This window comes from Balaenoptera borealis (assembly GCF_965194805.1).
Source record: "Balaenoptera borealis genome assembly, chromosome: 16".
Taxonomy (NCBI): Eukaryota; Metazoa; Chordata; class Mammalia; order Artiodactyla; family Balaenopteridae; genus Balaenoptera; species Balaenoptera borealis.
This window is the reverse complement of record NC_138872.1, coordinates 36,301,280-36,319,575: the sequence shown is the minus strand read 5'-3', so window position 1 is coordinate 36,319,575 and position 18,296 is coordinate 36,301,280. Positions and strand designations below refer to the sequence as shown.

Genomic DNA, 18,296 nt, shown 5'->3' with positions numbered 1-18,296 from the left:
ATACCCTTATTGTATTGCATTGTAATACAATTTCACTGACAAACTATTAAGTACCAACACAGGCTTGTTTAGATTAGAGATATGTACCAAAACAATGAGTAAGTCTGTCTTTTAAATATGTTTACGTATATATCAATATATGCAATATAGATAAAATATATATTTTTAAATATATATAAAATGTTTACATATATATATGCAAGTATGTATCATAGATGGATGGAAAAATAGACAGATGAAGGACTGGAGAGTTACTTTCAAACCCACTGCCCTCCAGTTTCAAGAGATAAAGAAAATTAAAAACAGAACCTATTTTCTATTTTACTCCTTGATAAGTACTATAATTTCAAGATTAGAAATCTACGTGATAAAACAGTTCTCAATATACAATCTCTAGGTTTTCCAACTAAATTAGCTTTAATCCTTAGATAGAATGTTCCTGAAGGCCAGAATTCTGGTAACACAATGACAGCAGTGCAGTGCAGTTGAGGACCATCCTAGGTGTCTTTATTCTTCAGCTTGGGCTCTTGTAAAATCTCACATAATAGCTTTTTCACATTTTAGTTTGCCAGTAGGATTTAAATATGCAGGAATTGTAGTTATGTTAATGATCATGATAAACTCTGCCAACACACTGAACAATATATTTAGGCACAAGGTTTAAAGAAAAGGAAGTGATTATTTCTGAAAGCCCCAGCTGAGCCTCAGTTCTAGGGGTCATGTCAGCATGGAGAGGAGACTGGAAGGTCGCACGGAAAGCTTCGCTGGGTCTGTGCTCTCACAGGGACACACATTCACCTATGGATACACCTGTGGGATAAATCCATTGAAATAACACCAGAGCAGTGGCTGTCAAGAGCCAGTCTAATTAATCTGTCTATTAGGAATATTTTATTTTAGAGCTCCTCTTAACAGAAGGATATTCTGAGCCCTTACATGTGAAACGGACATTAAAAAACAAATTTCTGGTTATAGCTCAGCAAAACTGAGCATAATTTTCAGCCCTGAAACAGCAAAAAAGTCTTCTTCTAAAAATGTGCATTTAAAGGTTTTGACTAAAAATCTTGCTGAAGTATTTGATCAGAGTTCAGTTTGGTAGAGAAAATGATAGGAGAGAACAGGAAAAGGCAGGCGCCACCAGGGTAAGGGTGCCTTTTCTTCCCATGTGACCCAATCTCCACAAAACTGTTTGTTATTCACCTCATTACAAACATCTGTGTCACAGCAGGTGTTGGGTCAGGAGAGGACACGGTGTCCAGGAAACCTGCAATCAGGTTAGAAAACTCCCAGGCGACCCATTCCCTTTCAATTGACTCTGAGTGGCTGTCACTGCCTACCGCAGTCCCTGAGCTTCCTGCCCGTGAAATGGTTGTCATTTAAGTCACAGTGGAAACACTTCCCCAAACCACTCTCCCTGGAGGTGTAGGAGCTGCTTTTCCAATGACAGCAAGGGGAGCTGTCCTAGCCTTTCTAACTATTAAAGGAAATAGACAATTTCCTTAGAGTTGCTTAAAAATTCCAGCTCCCTATAGGGTTGGTCTTAAAAGTTTCTTGCATGAATCAGTCTCTTTGGGTAAAGTGCAATCTTTCAAAGATGTCCTTCCCATTTTTAGCTTCCCAAGATGGTGGCTAAGTCTCTATAGAACTCTGTGTCTTCAAAGTGGGAGAAGAGAAGGTGGCAGGCTTCCCTTACACCCTCACAGGTCTCTGCTATGAAGGGGCTGTTCTAAAATTCTCCATGGACAAATGCCTACTGGCCATTTGGGGTGATTGATTGGTAGCCACTGCTTGAGTCCATGGTCTGGGCCAATGGACCTGGCGGGACCTCTTTCTTGTTCTTAGGCTTCCACCATCTCCCTCACCACCACCGTTTCCCATCACTGGGGCACTCAGGAATGCTCCTGTCCCTTCTAAGGCACACATGATATGGGAGCTGTGAGCCCTGTCCAGAATCTTCCAGATTTTGGCCCAGAGAGTAGAAGTCAGAGAGGTACATACAAATCTCACCTCCTGCTCTATCCTCTCTCCCTTCTTTTCCCCACATTTCCTAGGGATGGAAAAGGCAGGCTCTCCTCTTCCTCTTGTCACATCCTGAGTGTTAGGGTGGGTGTTTAGTAAGGCTTAGCCCTTCAGGTCTGGAGTTAAAAGAAACTAAAGAAATTTGGAGAAATCCTTTCCTCTCTTGAAATCTCACTTTTGTAAGATTTCTGCCCTGCTAATGAGGGTCTTCTCCTTAAGGGAATCCCAGCCTTGCCTTTCCTGGAGCCATGACTCCACCAGGGCGGGGTGGGGTGGGATGGATGGCAGAGAGGGAAGGAGGAAGCTTAAAAGGAAAAGAAAATATATCAGCTTATCATGTGCAAAATAATTTCACTGCTACACAAGGCGGAGTGAATTCTAATTACAGGATGGTAAATGCGGAAGTCTCTTGATCTATAGATGCTTTCGTGTGGCAGCCATGCAGGCTCTGTGCCCTTCTGGACCAGCTCTGAAGATCACAATCAATGTACTAAATAGCAAGAGAAAACAACCTAACCTTTAAACAGTGTGTAGGGAAGCTCCTTATTGTTCTTGATAGTTCTGGATAATTGATGCTGCACACTCATTAAGATATTGTCCTTCTGCTGAATGTTGATTCACCAGAGGAAAACACAACCCCGCCAACCAATAAATGGGTGAAATCTCTTTTTCCCCATTCTTCCCTGGCAATCATTTTATTTAGTAATCTCATGATAAACTAGACTGGACCATAGGTTAGAAGTACTCATTCATCTCTCTTCAAATGGGTTTTCCCCCGATTCCTGATATCCCTCATTACTATTTCAGATTTCTGCTTCTCTTCAAGTCTGGGCTTCGAGAAGAGTGGTAGGCAAGCTATCTCCTATTCCTTGCCTCCTGCTCATTCCACCCTTGTTTTGCTCCACTCCCACATTTCCCATGACCCCTCACTCACACCCAGGACACCAATAACCTCCTGGTCACTAAAGTCAAAGGACACGTGGTCACTAAAGTAGCATCTACTGAGTCCTGTAGACACTATGGATCATTGCGTTCATAGGAATGCCTTTTATTCTTCTTGGTTTTTCCCTCCCAACTCACAGGTTGTACCTTTTCTGTCCCTTTCAGGCTTTTTTTCCTCTACCAGACTTCTTAAAATGAAGAGTTATCTGGAACTAAGTCCTGGGATCCTTTCTCTTTTCCCTCTCTATGCCAAGGATTTTATCCATCCTATGCTTCAATTCAACCTAGATTCATGATTCTCAATTTTTTGTGCATGTAAGCTACACCTGGAGAATGGGTGAAAACTTCAAGTCACTTAATCTTTTCTGCTTGAACATCTTCTTCTCTCATCACCCTCATAACAGCCTCATACAATATGATGATGATAAAAGAAATCATAAATGAACATGGCTGTAGTCAGAAAGCCAGAAGTTCTGGGGTGTCAATTTGGAGTGAAAGATGTGGGCAGGCACTGAGTGCTGCCCCTCTGTGACCTCAGACAAGTCACTTTCACCTCCTGGGCTGCAGAGTTTAGAGAACACAGGTGTGGCTTAATTGTAGTTTTAATAAAAGATTGAATGAGAATTGGCATTTCATTTTCAAAACCTGAGCCACTTCTTACTTGTTTGGAATAAAAGACCAACCTTGGAGAGAAATGTTTCCTACAGAAAATAAAACTTCATCTGAAAACTGTTATTTACCCCAGCAGTTTTCTATTCTACTTCATTTATTTTTACTTAAAACTTAGCAGAGAAAAAAAATGGCCTCTTTAAAACGAACAAGGAAATTGTTAGCTTAGTATTCGCTGTGGGGTAGTATTAGCAGTGGGAGGGATATTATGTTACAGCTGAGGCAATTTTCAGATGGAAGACATTGCTGAATGGGTTAGAAAAATGATGTCAATGCTAGGCTTAGGTTTGAGGAGACTTTTCTGTTGCCCACCCCCGAAATATTTTATATATGCAGGGCTTGAGAGTTCATAGGTCAGCAAGGCAGCACTGACTCTGGTGGAAGAAACCTAGAAAAAAAAGGTTTAAAAAAGGTAATAAATTATGTTTCAGTAGAAAATTTTGTTTACAAAGAATGGGTAATAATGTTTGCAAAAGGAACTCTGCACAATTCTGGGAAAAACCTATACCATAAAACAGTAAGGTTTGTGTCAGTGGTGTACTGGTGAATGTTGAATACGCTGTTCTCCTAGGGAAAAAAAAGAGCCTGGTTTGTGGCATTTGTTGATTTCCATGGTGTAAATATACTCACTGTAGCCAATGTCAAGCTACAAATGTGAGGACCCTGAACAAAGAGTTAGGAAGAGGTGTGTGGTAGGAATCCATTGCAGTGACCCTACACAGATGTAACTTACCTCCAGGGCACAGGCAATAGTGAAATGTCTTAATTAATTAGCAGTGGTGAGTTTAGGATATTTGTTACCTTTGTCTTTATTTTCTGTGTTTTTTTTCTTTTTCTTTTTTTTAAATTGAAGTATAGTTGATTTACAATGTTGTGTTAGTTTCAAGTGTACAGCAAAGTGATTCCGTTTTATATATATTCTTTTCCCTTATAGATCCTTTTGTTTTTAGTATGATTTGTTTAATTGTAAATCTATATAATTTACTTTTCAACAGTGTCTGTGTTTAACAACTGGTTCACAGAATTCCTGGAAAATTTAAAAATGAGTTCCTCTGAGCTAGTATGACCAGCTCCAGCTCATCAATGGTTTGTCCTCAGAGAATAAAGGAAAATTATTACTATTTGCTTAAGCAATATTTAATTACATTCGAGTTCTGAGAGGTGGACACTTTGCTTTAGATTTTTTTTACTTGTTAATTTTCCAGAACTCTATGTTATCTATTAATAGACAAATAAAAAACAAGGATTAAAATCATTGGATGATAGATCAGTAGGTGATAGTTTTCTACATATGTGTGTGAGCTGAGTGTGAGGTATATATCTCCTTTTCTCAGGAAAAAAAAAAAAAACAGAGAAAAAGATATTTGCTTATTGAAACATGTTTTATGAACTGAATTGTGTCCCCTCAAGATTCATATGTTGAAGCCTCATTGTATGTGACTGTTTTTGGAGATGGAACCTTTAAGGAGGTTAAATGAGGTCATAAGGGTGGGGCCCTAATCTGATAGAACTGGTGTCCTTATAGGAAGAGGAAGATACACCAGAGTTTCTGTCTCTCTCTCTCCCTCTCTGTGCATGACTGCAGGTCAAAGGCCATGTAAGGACACAGCAAGAAGGCACCGCCTGCCAGGAAGCGAGAAGCCTCACAGAAACCACCCTGCTGGCACCTTGATCTTGGACTTCTGACTGCACAACTGTAAGAAAATAATTTTCTCTTGTTTAGGCCACCCAGTTGGAGATATTTTGTGATGAAAGCACAGACTAACTAATACAACATGTGAATTATGAAATTACATGCAATTCTGCAGCAGTAATGTGATCCTTGCACCTCGGGCTTTGTCACAATGTCATGAGGAATTCCTTCCTACCTGCTCCTCTGCTGGATAAACTTCCACTTCCTCCTGTAGGTCAAAGGTTACCAGCTCTGGGAAGCTTTCCTTGGTTTCCCCAAGAAGAGTCAGCCCTTCCTCCCCTGTAAAGAGCTCTATTATAATAATGATCATAGTGCTTGGTCCCAACACAAATCCTTTGTAGAAAGGTAGATCATACATTAGAAATTTAGATTCAGCATCTTATCTTCCTGGGCTGCCCATATGTTAGCCATACCACTGTTATGCTTAAATTTAAATGAAATTAAATATTCAATTCCTCAGTTGCACTAATCACATTTCAAACACTAAATAACTACCTGTGGCTACTGCACTGGACTCTCAGACATGGAACATTTCCATCACTGCAGAAAGTTCTATTGACAGGGTTGCCCTAGACAGTAATTTGAGGTGGGGGGTTGGTAAGGTTGCATCTTTTTTTTTTTTTTTAATTTATTTTTATTTTTGGCTGTGTTGGGTCTTCGTTTCTGTACGAGGGCTTTCTCTAGTTGTGGCAAGCGGGGGCCACTCTTCATCACAGTGTGCGGGTCTCTCACTATCGTGGCATCTCTTGTAGCGGAGCACAGGCTCCAGACACGCAGGCTCAGTAGTTGTGGCTCACGGGCCTAGTTGCTCCATGGCATGTGGGATCTTCCCAGACCAGGGCTTGTACCCGTGTCCCCTGCATTGGCAGGCAGATTCTCAACCACTGCGCCACCAGGGAAGCCCAAGGTTGCATCTTTTTACATCCTTTTATTTCCCCAGCATGCAGCCTAGTGCCTGCTATGCAGTAGCATTCAATAAATATTAGTTGAATTAAAGGAAAAAATTAACACTATTTATCTAGTTGTAGCTACTTAAGCATTCATGGTTCCTAGAGACCACAGAAATGAACACACATATAAAAATTTATTTTTATTACTGACAAGTAAAAGAAAACTGAGCAATTTTCATTATCCCTGGGATGAGAAAACCAACATGCAGCATTAAGAGATAATTATAGAATTTCTCTCTCAGGTGTTCATATAGCAATCTATAGTTGTTAACTCAGAAGCACAAGATCGATTCTAATTTATTTTTTCTAGGTCATCTATGCTCCATTGTTCTATAACTGATCCTATGGACTCATTAAATCTTCCAGCATGATATTTATGCAACCTTATTTAATGAGTCCTCCAACACCTTGAATTCTCTGGATCTCATACCTATTATTTTAGTGGCAAACTTCTGAGTTTAATTAACCGTATTCTTCATGGACTAAAGGAGATCATAAAAAGGTCACCCAGCTGGTACACAACTTTCTGCTTGCAGACAGCCTCTTTGTTGCCACATTTAAAGATCTTCAAAGAGACACAGAATAACCCTTGGGAATCCCTTTAGGTTAGATATTCTACCTCTCGGAAACTTTTGTTTCTTGCTTAAATCTTTCACAATTTAGTCCAAAGCAGTTCTCCTCACTCTAACTCCAGAGCAAAAGGAGAACAGGGTCATCTGTCACATGCTCTGGAGAAGCCCCTTTCTGTGCTTTAACTGAGACGTAGATACAATCTAAACGGAGATATTGCTTTTCCAAACGTTCCTTTGGATTCCCTAGTAACCTCAGGGTAAATAGTAGGGCTGAGTAAATATTCTTTGAATGAAAAAACAAAAGCCATAAAAATAATTCCTTAACAAATACAATAGACCATGGCACAGAGCCTAGTGTGAACCCAAACTTCTTTCTCATAATCCAGGACAGGACAGGACTTTTCAAGTGGGAGAAGTAGATGTTAGTTAACAAGGACGCTGTTCTAGAGCTGGGGGAAGAGAAGGATTTAAGAGGGGAGAATGTGGAGAGAAAATGTGGAGGGAAGGGGATCTCAAGGGAAGAGAGCCCACTGGGTCTCTGGTTGAGTTCAGCATCAGTACATGTAAGCTGCGTGCCTGTGAGTGGAGATGTGAGGGGAGAAGGCAAGTCAAGGTTGGGAGGAGGTGAGGGTGTCTGACCTCAATCCCAATGCTTCACACAGGGGCGCAGTGCATGTTTAGCAGCTAGGGAAGAAGGTTGTGTCAAATCCTTTGAACCCACCCATGCAGGCACCACCACGCCTCGGAGTTCCCCCGCTGCTTGGCAGTGCTTTCCCGCTGGATGTGGTGAACACAGAAAACAGCTGCCCACCTTTCAAGTACAGACTTCCTGGAGGTGAGGTCTGTTTTCACTGGGCTGGAAGTTTTCTAACATCTAGTCGTGGGAGATGTTCTTCTCCCAGATGTTTGTTAAAAACAAGCGATTTTGAGAAACTTGAACATCCTGCCCATGATGGTTAATTCCTTTGCTCCTGTGACCAGTTTGGGAGCTAAATCCTTGGCAAGATTTGGTCATGATCTTGTGGAGGCCGGGCTGTGCCACCAGCAAACGAAACAGGCTTTGTTATATGTGACAGGTGTCTACCCCGTCTCACCACTCAGAGACCTGCTTCCTTCAACAGAGAGGCTGGGAGTCTCTCCACTCTACATATGAGTGTACTGAGGCACAGACGGTGGACCCTCATTGCTTGCCTGCCCATGAAATGTGAGAAAGTGATCTCACACCCCTGACAACTAGATCACAAAATCATAGCTTCTGATATTTACTGAGAACACTGAAGGATACAAAACATGGGGTCTCCAAGGTTTGGCACTTCTTGTATGACTTTAGTAATTAACCTTTAAAAACTTTAGTTCCCTCAACTGCACAATGGCAAGAATAAGATGACACATGTAATGTGCGTAGAAGGTGCTTGTCAACATAGTAAATGCTGAGTAAATGCTAGTTGTTCTTGTTTTTATTATTTAAGTGTCAGGAAAAAAATGTTAATGTCCTTCTATGGCCTTGAATTGCTCTTTGTTTTACAGATTGTAGAAACTGTGGTTTTCATGCATTTGTACTCCCTATTGAAATAGGTATAGCTTAGAATAAAGCAAGCACTTAATACTTGACATAAATTTATGATTTTCCAAAGCTATACCATTAGCATTTTTAGAAATTGGTCATTTTATTTATTTATTTATTTATTTTTATTACCATTATTTTTTAATTGGTCATTTTATAGCTCTTTACCTAAAGGTTAATACATATGCACAATAAGCAAACATCCCTTTTTGTTTTTTTTAATCTTGCTCTACAGTAATTTGTATTTATTAAAAAATAGAAGTTACCAGGGTTAAAAGTATGACTAAGCTGTTCAGCTTCACCTATTAATCTTTAGTTGATAACAAGGAATATATTTTCATCCCTGAAGGTTTGCATTAACAAATTTAAAAATGTGAAATTTCAAGTATTTATATGATGAGTATTCTTGGGATCAATTTTAGAGTAAAAACTCATTCTTTTCTGGCAAATGTGCGATGGCTTTATGTACAATTACTTTTTATTCATTCATTTTGTTTTCAGCTTTAGTCTATCAATGGAGATGTTTAAGGTGTGGAAGGAACCTTTGGGGAAATATTAAATTTGGTATGAAATATACTTTCCGTACACTGTTATAAAAGAAGAATATTTTGTTATTTTTCATATACAAAATAGTGTAATTTTTTTTTCTATTTTAGCAATGAGATCTATTTTTCCACGGAAAATGTGAAATTGGTTTATTTTTATGTTGTCTTTTTATATGTGGGAAGCTAAAGGGGTCAAACTAACTATGTGACTAAAGAATTTTTTATAATGTCCAGGTATTGTGGGAATATCTATTTCTTTTGAAAATAATTTTTTGCTAAGTAGGAAGGTCAGTTGACATTCTGAACGGAAAACAAGTTGTGAACCAGCCATCACAAGCCTGATGGAGTACAGTGACACAAGTGTAACCTTTACGTCTCTATTGCATTTGTTTTGAAAGACAAAACCCAAGTCATGTGTCTGAGCTCCACTGTCATTTACCTCTTCTAAGAGAATTCAATACTCTCCCTGGGTTGTTAAATGTTTCACAGTAACTCTCAAAAATACCAGGACAGGAACAGCAAGTGCAACAAAACACAATCCGATGATGCTTATAATGGATGACTTAAAAGGTAGCCTAAACACTGATAGCCCAATGAGGAAGACATCTTCAAGGTCCCCCTGACATCTTCCTGGGGAAATTGATAGTACTCGCCCCTCCTCCACCCCACCTTCCAATGTGAGTTTTATCACAAGGTCACCGCAGGGACGAGATCATCACCGCTGGGAGGACATGGACAGAATTCATAGCTAAAAGCTAAGGGCGTGGCTTAGCTCTGAAATGACATTCTCTGCTTCTCTTTCTAGTGTAACAATCAATAGTACAAAATAAAAAGATATCAAAGGGTCAGGCTCTTAATTAGGCAAAAAAATTAAAATACAATAAAACACCATGAAGGCAGCTTAAAGCTTTTCCTTCCAGGTGCTCCAGCCAGGAGGAAGGAATGTACTAGGTCCCTGCTAGTCAAATGTGGTCCCTGGAGATGTGGCATCCAGGACACTCCCTGGGAGCGAGTCAGAAATACAAATCTCAGGTGCCATCCAGACCTCCTGAATCAGAATCTGTATTTTCATAGGATCTCCAGGTAATTCATTTTTTCATTCAAAATGAAAATAATTGAGCTAGAGCATCACTGTATGTGGCAATTGATATAAAGGATGAGAAAGAATTTAACACCTCTTTCTCAGTAAAATTGTTGTTTCCACTAATTCTTCAACATGTTTCTGACCTGCACTGCTTCACAAGTCAACAAGTGCTTGAAGACAAAAACATTATAAATCTCACTACAATCCTGTTTTCAATATATCAGAATAGAAGTTTTTTTTTTTTAATAATCACTATAAAGCCTCTTTTCTCCCTGAAATATACACCCATTGCAATGGCATAGTCCAGTTTTCTTATTAGCAAAGGAATCCAATAGATTTCATGATGTATTTCCTCTAGCAAGTTAAAGTCCTCTTTAATTTTCAAGCTTCAATTTGCTCTAGCCAGCAGCCCCTGGCCCAAGCATCCCTATTGGTTAGATATTTTCAAGAGCTCTTGATTCTAGAGAATCAGGAACTCCTGAGCTATCCCCTTAACTCAAAATACCGTGTAGGAATGCAATGACTTTTACTGTAGTTTTAAAAGGAGGGGTGTGGTAAATTGAGTGGAGTGAGTCAAGAAGACTCCCTGAGAGTTAATTTAATCCCACTGGATTTTAAGGTAATAAGATTGGAAACCAGTACTGTGAGAAGGAGGAATTTTAAAAATGTTTCAAAAGTGGAAATAATAGTGTGAGTGTAAGAGAGAAAGATCAAGGCCAAAGGGGAAGCCAGTTTAGCAAAGAGAGAAACAAAAAGACAAACAAAGAAGAAGAAAATATGGAAGAATGGAATTTATGTAAGGAGGAGAGAGAACAATGGTGAAGCAATAAATACCCGAGGAAGGCACGTAAAGATGAGGGACGCATCACCCACCCGAACTATAGCAGGAAAAAGATGGGAATGTAAAGAGAAGGGGGGATGAAGAACAAAGGAGCAAGTCCACGATGCCTGTAAACCGGATGGCTACATGCCACCCTTCTCTCAAAAGCGACCCCTCCCATCCTGTCCTACCTGGCCGGAAGGACACCGGTCTCACTGGTCATCACTTGAGAGCTTGAGGGTTGGGGGGAGTAAAGTTGGGGGAAACAGAGGGATCCTCATGGCAAGTTTCCGACAAGAATGAGGAGGAACCGTCCCCCTGTGTGGAAAAAAATGGAGGCTGTCATTTTTGTGACATTGAAACTGATTTCTGAGTCATCTTCTGTTTCAAATTATCTGTCTGGGAGTTCTCTTGGAGTGCCTTTTAGAATGGAGATTTAAAACCTCAAGCTCCTTTATCTACTTCAACATTTCCCATCACAAATGCAATGGAATTGGCAATTGAATTCTCTTTGGTTCTTCTCTACCTTTGTAGGAATTAGATGTTAAATATGATCACAACTACTACTTTTGAGAAATTCTCCACAAAATCCCACTACTGTCAAGAAACCTGAGAAAAGACTGCACTCAGTCATGGACAGCAGTTGAACAATGCAGCCCAATGAGTCTGAGCTTAATGGCTTTACACTTCTCTCTCCAAGAGAGAGAACTATTTTTTAACACACAAAATTAGTTTTGTTAGCCCTCGACATGTTTCATTCAAAAAATATGTATTGAACACCAACTACGAGCCAGGCATTGTTCCTGGATGCTTAGAACTCAAGAGCACCAGTGAACAAAACAGTCAAAGCCCCTGCTATCATGGAGCTCACATTCTAATGGGGAGGGACCAACGCTGAGTGACATACTTAAGAAAGAATTCAATGACCTAATGAGAGGTGACAAATGCTATAAACACCAGAAAGTATAGCAGAATAAAAGGGAAAGGAGATACCAGGGATGGGAGAGTGGTGGAGGGTGGTGTAAACTTAATAGTGGTCATGGAAGGCCTTTTTGAGAAGACAGGTTTGAGTAAAGACTTGAAAGACAGGAGAGAGTTGCCCAAGCATACACTTGGGCAATGAACATTTTGGGCAGAGGAAAGAGTCTGTGCAATAGCCCAAGGTTGCACTGTCCTGGCTTGTTGGGGCCCAGCAGGGAGCCCAGGATGGCCTGAGCAGAGAATAGGTCAATGAGGAGATAAAGAGGGGTTGCAGCTGAGTGGGGCAGATCATGTCAGACCTTGCAGACTTTTATTCTGAGAAATATGGGAGCCATAGAAGGGTCTTGAAGAGAGGAGTGGCCTGATTTATGTTCTCAAAGGATGACTCTGGCTGCCACCTTGGGAATTGATTGTGAGTGGCCACACGTGGAAGCAAGAAGACCCCTTAGGAGGCTATTTAGAAATCCAGGTGATAGATGGCGGTGGCTTTGGCTAGGATGGTTTACCTGCAGTTGGCAGCTTAACAATTATAAAGATGTCCTAACTGCTTCATAATATTTTGCAAGTCCTAGGGTTGCTTTGATTCCATTGAAAACAAAGACCCCTGTAAAAAATTTAAGAATTAAAACAGCTCATTTTGTATTTCCCAAAACCTAGTGAAATCCTTTTCAACTAAAGCTAGAAGTTAACATATTTCCCGTTTTCTGTATGTCACAGAAAAACATGTACATTTTGCTGGCTACTATCTTAGACATGATTTTCCATATACTAGCATGATTAACTAGGTCAAAATCTATTTTGATGCCCAAATGGTTAAACACTCTAAGATTCCCCCCAAGTGTATCAAGTTGTGTGTTTGTGTGTGTGTGTGAAATGGCCATAGGGAATATGTAGTGGAGAATCTATCTAAACTATCAGAAATGTGATGAACTATTTACTATTCTATCATAAATATTAGCAAAAGATAAAACCAATTCTATTGATAAAACTCTTTGAAATATTAAAATATTATTTGTCTGGGTTTCAGCTACAAATTCAAATTCCTTGTCAAATTCAAAGATTATCCTCAGCAAATGATTATAATAAATGCAGAAGCTTGTGCCAATTGATTTTTGTTGACAGAAAATGTATAATCAGGACTCTAAGTGGTAGATTTGTTACATTAATTTGGCTTTAGGCATAATACATGGAAAATAGAGAAAGTGACTCTTGCTCTGAGAAATTGCTTTCCTATTTTGAACTGAAACTTTCTTCAGCATATGCCCTTTTGCATTTGACTTTTCTCTAGTCTCCACATACTGCTTCATCAAATATTTCAAAGCACTAATACATTTCCTCTTTGGATATTCTACAGGTAAATATTTCTCTTGGTTTGAGTTTGGCCATTCTTCCCCTTAAAATGTTGAGGGTCATAGAAAAATCAGATAGTGGTTTCCTGAGATCAATTAAATTTTTACATTTAATAATGTGTTTGACTATTTTTGTTATGCTGGTTATACCAAAGCTGGGGTTTAAAAACAAACTAGAGATACATTTGGAACAAAACATCTAATGCATGTTGGTAAAATTCATATAAATTGTGCACAATGACAGGCACACGGAGTAGAAACAGAAGTAAATCCCAAAGGTTTTGTGGCCTATCCATGGTTGTGGACTTCCATTTTATGGTAGGAAGGCAGATGAAAGTCAATGAGATTGAAGTTCATCTCATCCTATCCCTGATGCTAAACTCAGTGCTTGTTGGGAAGACTCAACTCCATCAACACAAACACTGGCTACTCTAGCAGGTTGTGGGTATTGTCTTTGGATCCCCTCCCCTCCATCCAATACGCCCATCACCATACTCCCATATTTTCTCATCTTTAGCAAAGGAAAATAAAGACAAAAGAAGGGGAAAGAAAGTTAATGGGATGGAGAAAAGGGGGAGAAATCAATGGCATCCATGGGAATCTCAGTTCCAATTCTATTTAAATCTCAAACTCAGTTGTCTGGCAGGGACCAACAGATAACAGAAATCCATGAAGCAGCCTGGGGAATGCCCTGCAGGCCTAAGGAGCAGCCTCCTCTCCACTCTAGAGATTTGTTTCCATGTTGGATCCCTGTAATCATATAATCTAATTTTTAAAAAGAAAAAAAAATTAATAAGAAAATTTCTGATTTAAAAATAATAGTGTGATGATTTTGTAATGTGCCAACTTGGCTAGGCTGGACATATGCCAGGGTTTCCTACCTGTATGTTCCCAGTTAGAGTGGGTTACAAGGAAGACTCTCCCAAGAGTTGTAGGGCTGATGAGAGAGGCAGCAGCCACTTTGTAACACACATGCACTATTGCTGATCTGTTGACTTGTCTTGTTGGGGTGAAGCAGCAACTGGGCCTGTAATCACTTTTCCTTCTCCTTGAGTCTTCCTTTAGTTTTTCTGACTCCTGGGTCAGGTGTGTTTATGTGTGTGTGTGTGTGTGTGTGTGTGTGTGTGTGTGTGTATTCAGCTCTGTGACAGAATTTCAGCTTCTTCAGGTTATCCTAGTTGCCAAGCCCATGCATGGTCTTCTCTTCCAGACTGCCTGCCTGCCTGCCTGCCAGGGTCCAGCATTAGATGGAGAGATGGCCTTGTGGAGATTTCATAGTCTGCCCCCACAATTACATGAGCCAATTCCCTGTAACACACACACATAATCTGCTACTGCCCCCACAATTACATGAGCCAACTCCCTGTAACACACACACATAATCTGCTACTGGCTCTGCTTCTCTAGTTGAACCCTGACTGATACAGATGTTCAAATGATGTCCAAACTGATACTAAATCAAACATTTTAAAAACACTATGTGGGAATTTTATATTTCTGTTAATGGCTGGTTAGGTTATTTGGGCCATCTTTCTCACTGAAAACAACTAGAAAAGATGAACTTGATATTAAAAACTATATTATTTAAAGAAACTAAGAATCACAAAAATTTAAAGAATGATCAGGCCCAAACTCCAAGGAACATCAAACCTAGACAGGTAACAGGCAGGGAAGCTGCTTTTGTCCTGAGGGGCTTTTGCTAATGCTGGATATTTTGAATTCATCTTTTGACAACCTTCTAGGATGAGGACAAGATTCAAAGCCTGTGGCTGGCCAGGAATGAGGAATCTCACAGGAAAATTTCCTTACTATAAGCCAGACACACAAATTGTAGCTTTGAAAATAAACCAAATAGAACTTCTAGAATTACATAAAATACAAAAGGTATATATAATTAACTCAGTGGATGAGTGAAGTAGCAGTATAAACAAAGAATTAGGGAATTAGAATAAAGGTCAGAAAGAAAATTGTCCACAGGTACCACAGAGAGACAAAAAGATGGAGTATACTAGAACAAGTTAAAAGAGGAGATAGAATAAGAAGATCCATTTTATTTTATATGTAAATAATGTGACGGAAGGAAATTTTTAGAGAGTGTGATGGAAGCCAATTTGCTGACATGATAGTTGAGTTTTTACAGAACTGATGAAAGCTATCCATCCAGCCACCTCAAATGCATATTTAGATACATTATAGAAATTTGCATAAAACATAAGAAAAAATTCTAAATGCAAGCAAAGGAGGAAAAATACAAGTTATCACCAAAAGAATTACACTAAGACTCACAATTAGCTTCTCAGTAACAAGAGAGACCAGAGGACAGTAGAATCTCATCTTCAGTGTGCTAAAAGAAAATAGCTGCCAACCTAAAATTTTATACCCAGTGAAAATATCATTCCAGAATAAAGGTAAAATAAAGACATCTTTCAGAAAGAAATGAAAACAAACAAACCAAAAAACCCAAGGAGTTTACCACCAGTAGACTGTATAAAAGGAACTTCCAAAGGATGTAGAAGATAATGATCCCAAATGGATGATCTGAGACACAAGAAAGAATATCCAGCTAAGAAGCTTGTGAATGAACACTGCCTGTATAACATAGAATAATAATGTCTTATGGGTTTAGAAATCTATAGAATTAAAGTAAATTTCAAAAATAAATCAAGAGGAGAAAAACGGAGTTAAAAAACTGTTTTAATATTTGAGTATTGCCCGAAGGAAATCAAGCATGTCTAAGTTTTATTTTCAAGAAAATAGTGAATGACTATATATTTTTTAAAAGGCAATTCTTCACACTGAAACAAAGGAGAAGGAAATTTCTTTCACACACACACACACACACACACACACACACACACACACACACATACAAGCAAAAAAGCAAACCACTGGCTAGGTCAGCCAAGCCTTGACAAAGAGTAAAACATAAAAGGTAAGCAGCCAGTTAGCACTCTTTGGTCTGGCTTTTAAGAGAGGGTCCAATGGTTGCTGGCAGGGAGGATGCACGTTTCCCCATCAAGCAGCAGAGGATTAGAGGAGGCACAAATGAATCACGGAAAAGAGAAGCATCTACTTTAAATCTCCAAGGTAGTCTCTTTCTCCCAGAGCACTGGGAAGGCAGGACTGAAATAGCTGCATTTAGGGTTGTCTCAGGACCCAGCGGTGGGTCTGACAAGACTAACTTCATGCAGAGGGATGAGTCACTCATCCTGTTACAAAGATGTAGGCAGGGAAAGGAGGAAGATCAGTCTATATTCCCCTGGTGGAGGAAAAAATGAAGCCAGTAGCTACATGATGAAATGTTTTTTGGGTAGAAATTAAAATGCCCTAAAGCTTCTTGGAATTCTCTCTTGCTGATGAGCTATATTAAAACAGAAAACCTGTGTGCTAAGAAGCATCAAAGACAAATTAAGTGTCAGAGAAAAAGTAAATTACACACTTATCGACTGTTTTATGAGGTTATGGAGACGGTTCATTAAAAAGTCCCCTCAAAAGATGATTCTTCTTGTAATGAGAGCCCGTAGCTGCAAAGTGATCAATAGACATTGGAATAATTGCAGCAGATTCAGGGCAACTCCTGATTAACGATGTTTCAACATGTTAAAATAAATCTCTTTGAAGTGTTCAGGAAAAAGGCAGAACGTCCTTTTTATAATGAATCAATTCCGAGTTGAACACAACCACAAAAGTGTGTTTCTTTGCAGTGGCAGTTGGGTCCTTCAGTTTTTTCTAACACCATTTGTACACATAAACCCTTTCCTATTGGCTTTGGCAATCCCAGGTATGGAAATCCCAAGGAAACCAATTATGTCACTGAGTTGAAAGACTGGTTAGAGTTTATTGCGTTCATCTTAAGAACTCTGAAGCTATGGATTTCATAGCTTTGAACAAAGCTGAAAACAGCATACATTCAGGGACTGAATCAAATATCTCACTGCTAAGAAACATGCAGCTGAACATTTCTCCAGGATTTAGAACTCTACTGAAAAGGAGCTGAGTATTCTCTTTTAAGGACTTTATAAATTTCAGTGGGACTTATGTACAGGAATGCACGACATAATTTTATGTCAAATTGAGAGCCAAAATGTTTATCTATCGTATAAGTTGCCTCTAAGGATCACCTACTTCCAATTTCTTCAACTCCTTTAAAAATTACATACAAAAGGAAAAGACTCACTGAATCTCTTTCTGAATGGGAAAAATGGACTCTACACATAAACTTTCACATTGTGGGGCTGGCCTAATTTGGTCCTCTACCAAATACAGACCAGCAGGATGGAAGTTCTTCATCCATGCGTGTAAATGAAATGGACTTTTAACCTGGTTTGGATTGAGGCACATTGTTCTCTTCTGTAGCATGATGGTAAAAACGTTTGGAACTTGAGATGATCCTTCCAGATCATAAGTATGGTTGAGTAAAAAGCTACTCTTTCAATTAATCTACATCTGTTAACTTGCTCTAAATCTAGCCAGAACTCCTTGGCACTGAAGAACTATTGTCTTTCACCAATTGGATTTTTAAATTTCTTTGGTTAAAAAAATTTTTTATACTTGTTTGTTCACTTTTAAACAAACAAGTTGTTTGGTTACCAAATGCTTGGAAAATCACACAGATTGTGATTGGGGTTCAGGACAACTGCAAATAGTGACACTAGGAGAAAACAGGAATGGAAAAAGAGCACCCTCCTTGTTTAAGAGGAGGTTAGGAACATAAAACACATGATCACATTAGTTAGAATAAGTGGATAAAGAGGAAGTAAATGTTATAATCGACAGTAAGGTGAAAGACACTGATGAATGGGAAGAGACATGATGCCATATAGTGTATGTTTTTGCCATAAGTGAAAGATTAGCTTTTCTTGGTTTCTAGTTGAAAACTGCTTATCCCACCTAAAAAACACTTGAAGGAGGAACTCTATTCCCCTCGGCTACTTATGGCAAAGTTTGGCATGCTTTCCTCTTCATAAGAAGACTGCAACTATCTTTAATATTACCTACTACAGTGTCAACTCAATTTCCTTGTCCAACACTGAGTGATGGAACAGTTCATAAATTTCTAGATGAAATAAAATCACCCTGTCTTCTCATCCTTCTGACTGAATGGAACT

General features: G+C 39.2%; 1 protein-coding gene across 6 annotated transcripts in view; it reads right to left on the bottom strand.

Moving 5' to 3' along the window:
* PLCB1 (phospholipase C beta 1) overlaps nucleotides 1–18,296 on the bottom strand; it is a 690,420-nt gene that overhangs the window by 52,811 nt on the left and 619,313 nt on the right. Inside the window, exon 32 of one of the 6 annotated variants that reach the window (XM_082358995.1) lies at nucleotides 11,050–11,176. The exons of 4 other annotated variants lie outside the window; for them this stretch is intronic. In XM_082358995.1, coding sequence (XP_082215121.1) covers nucleotides 11,081–11,176 — 96 coding nt within the window. In that variant the 3' untranslated portion in view covers nucleotides 11,050–11,080. One more of the 6 variants, XM_082358996.1, reaches the window with a different exon arrangement.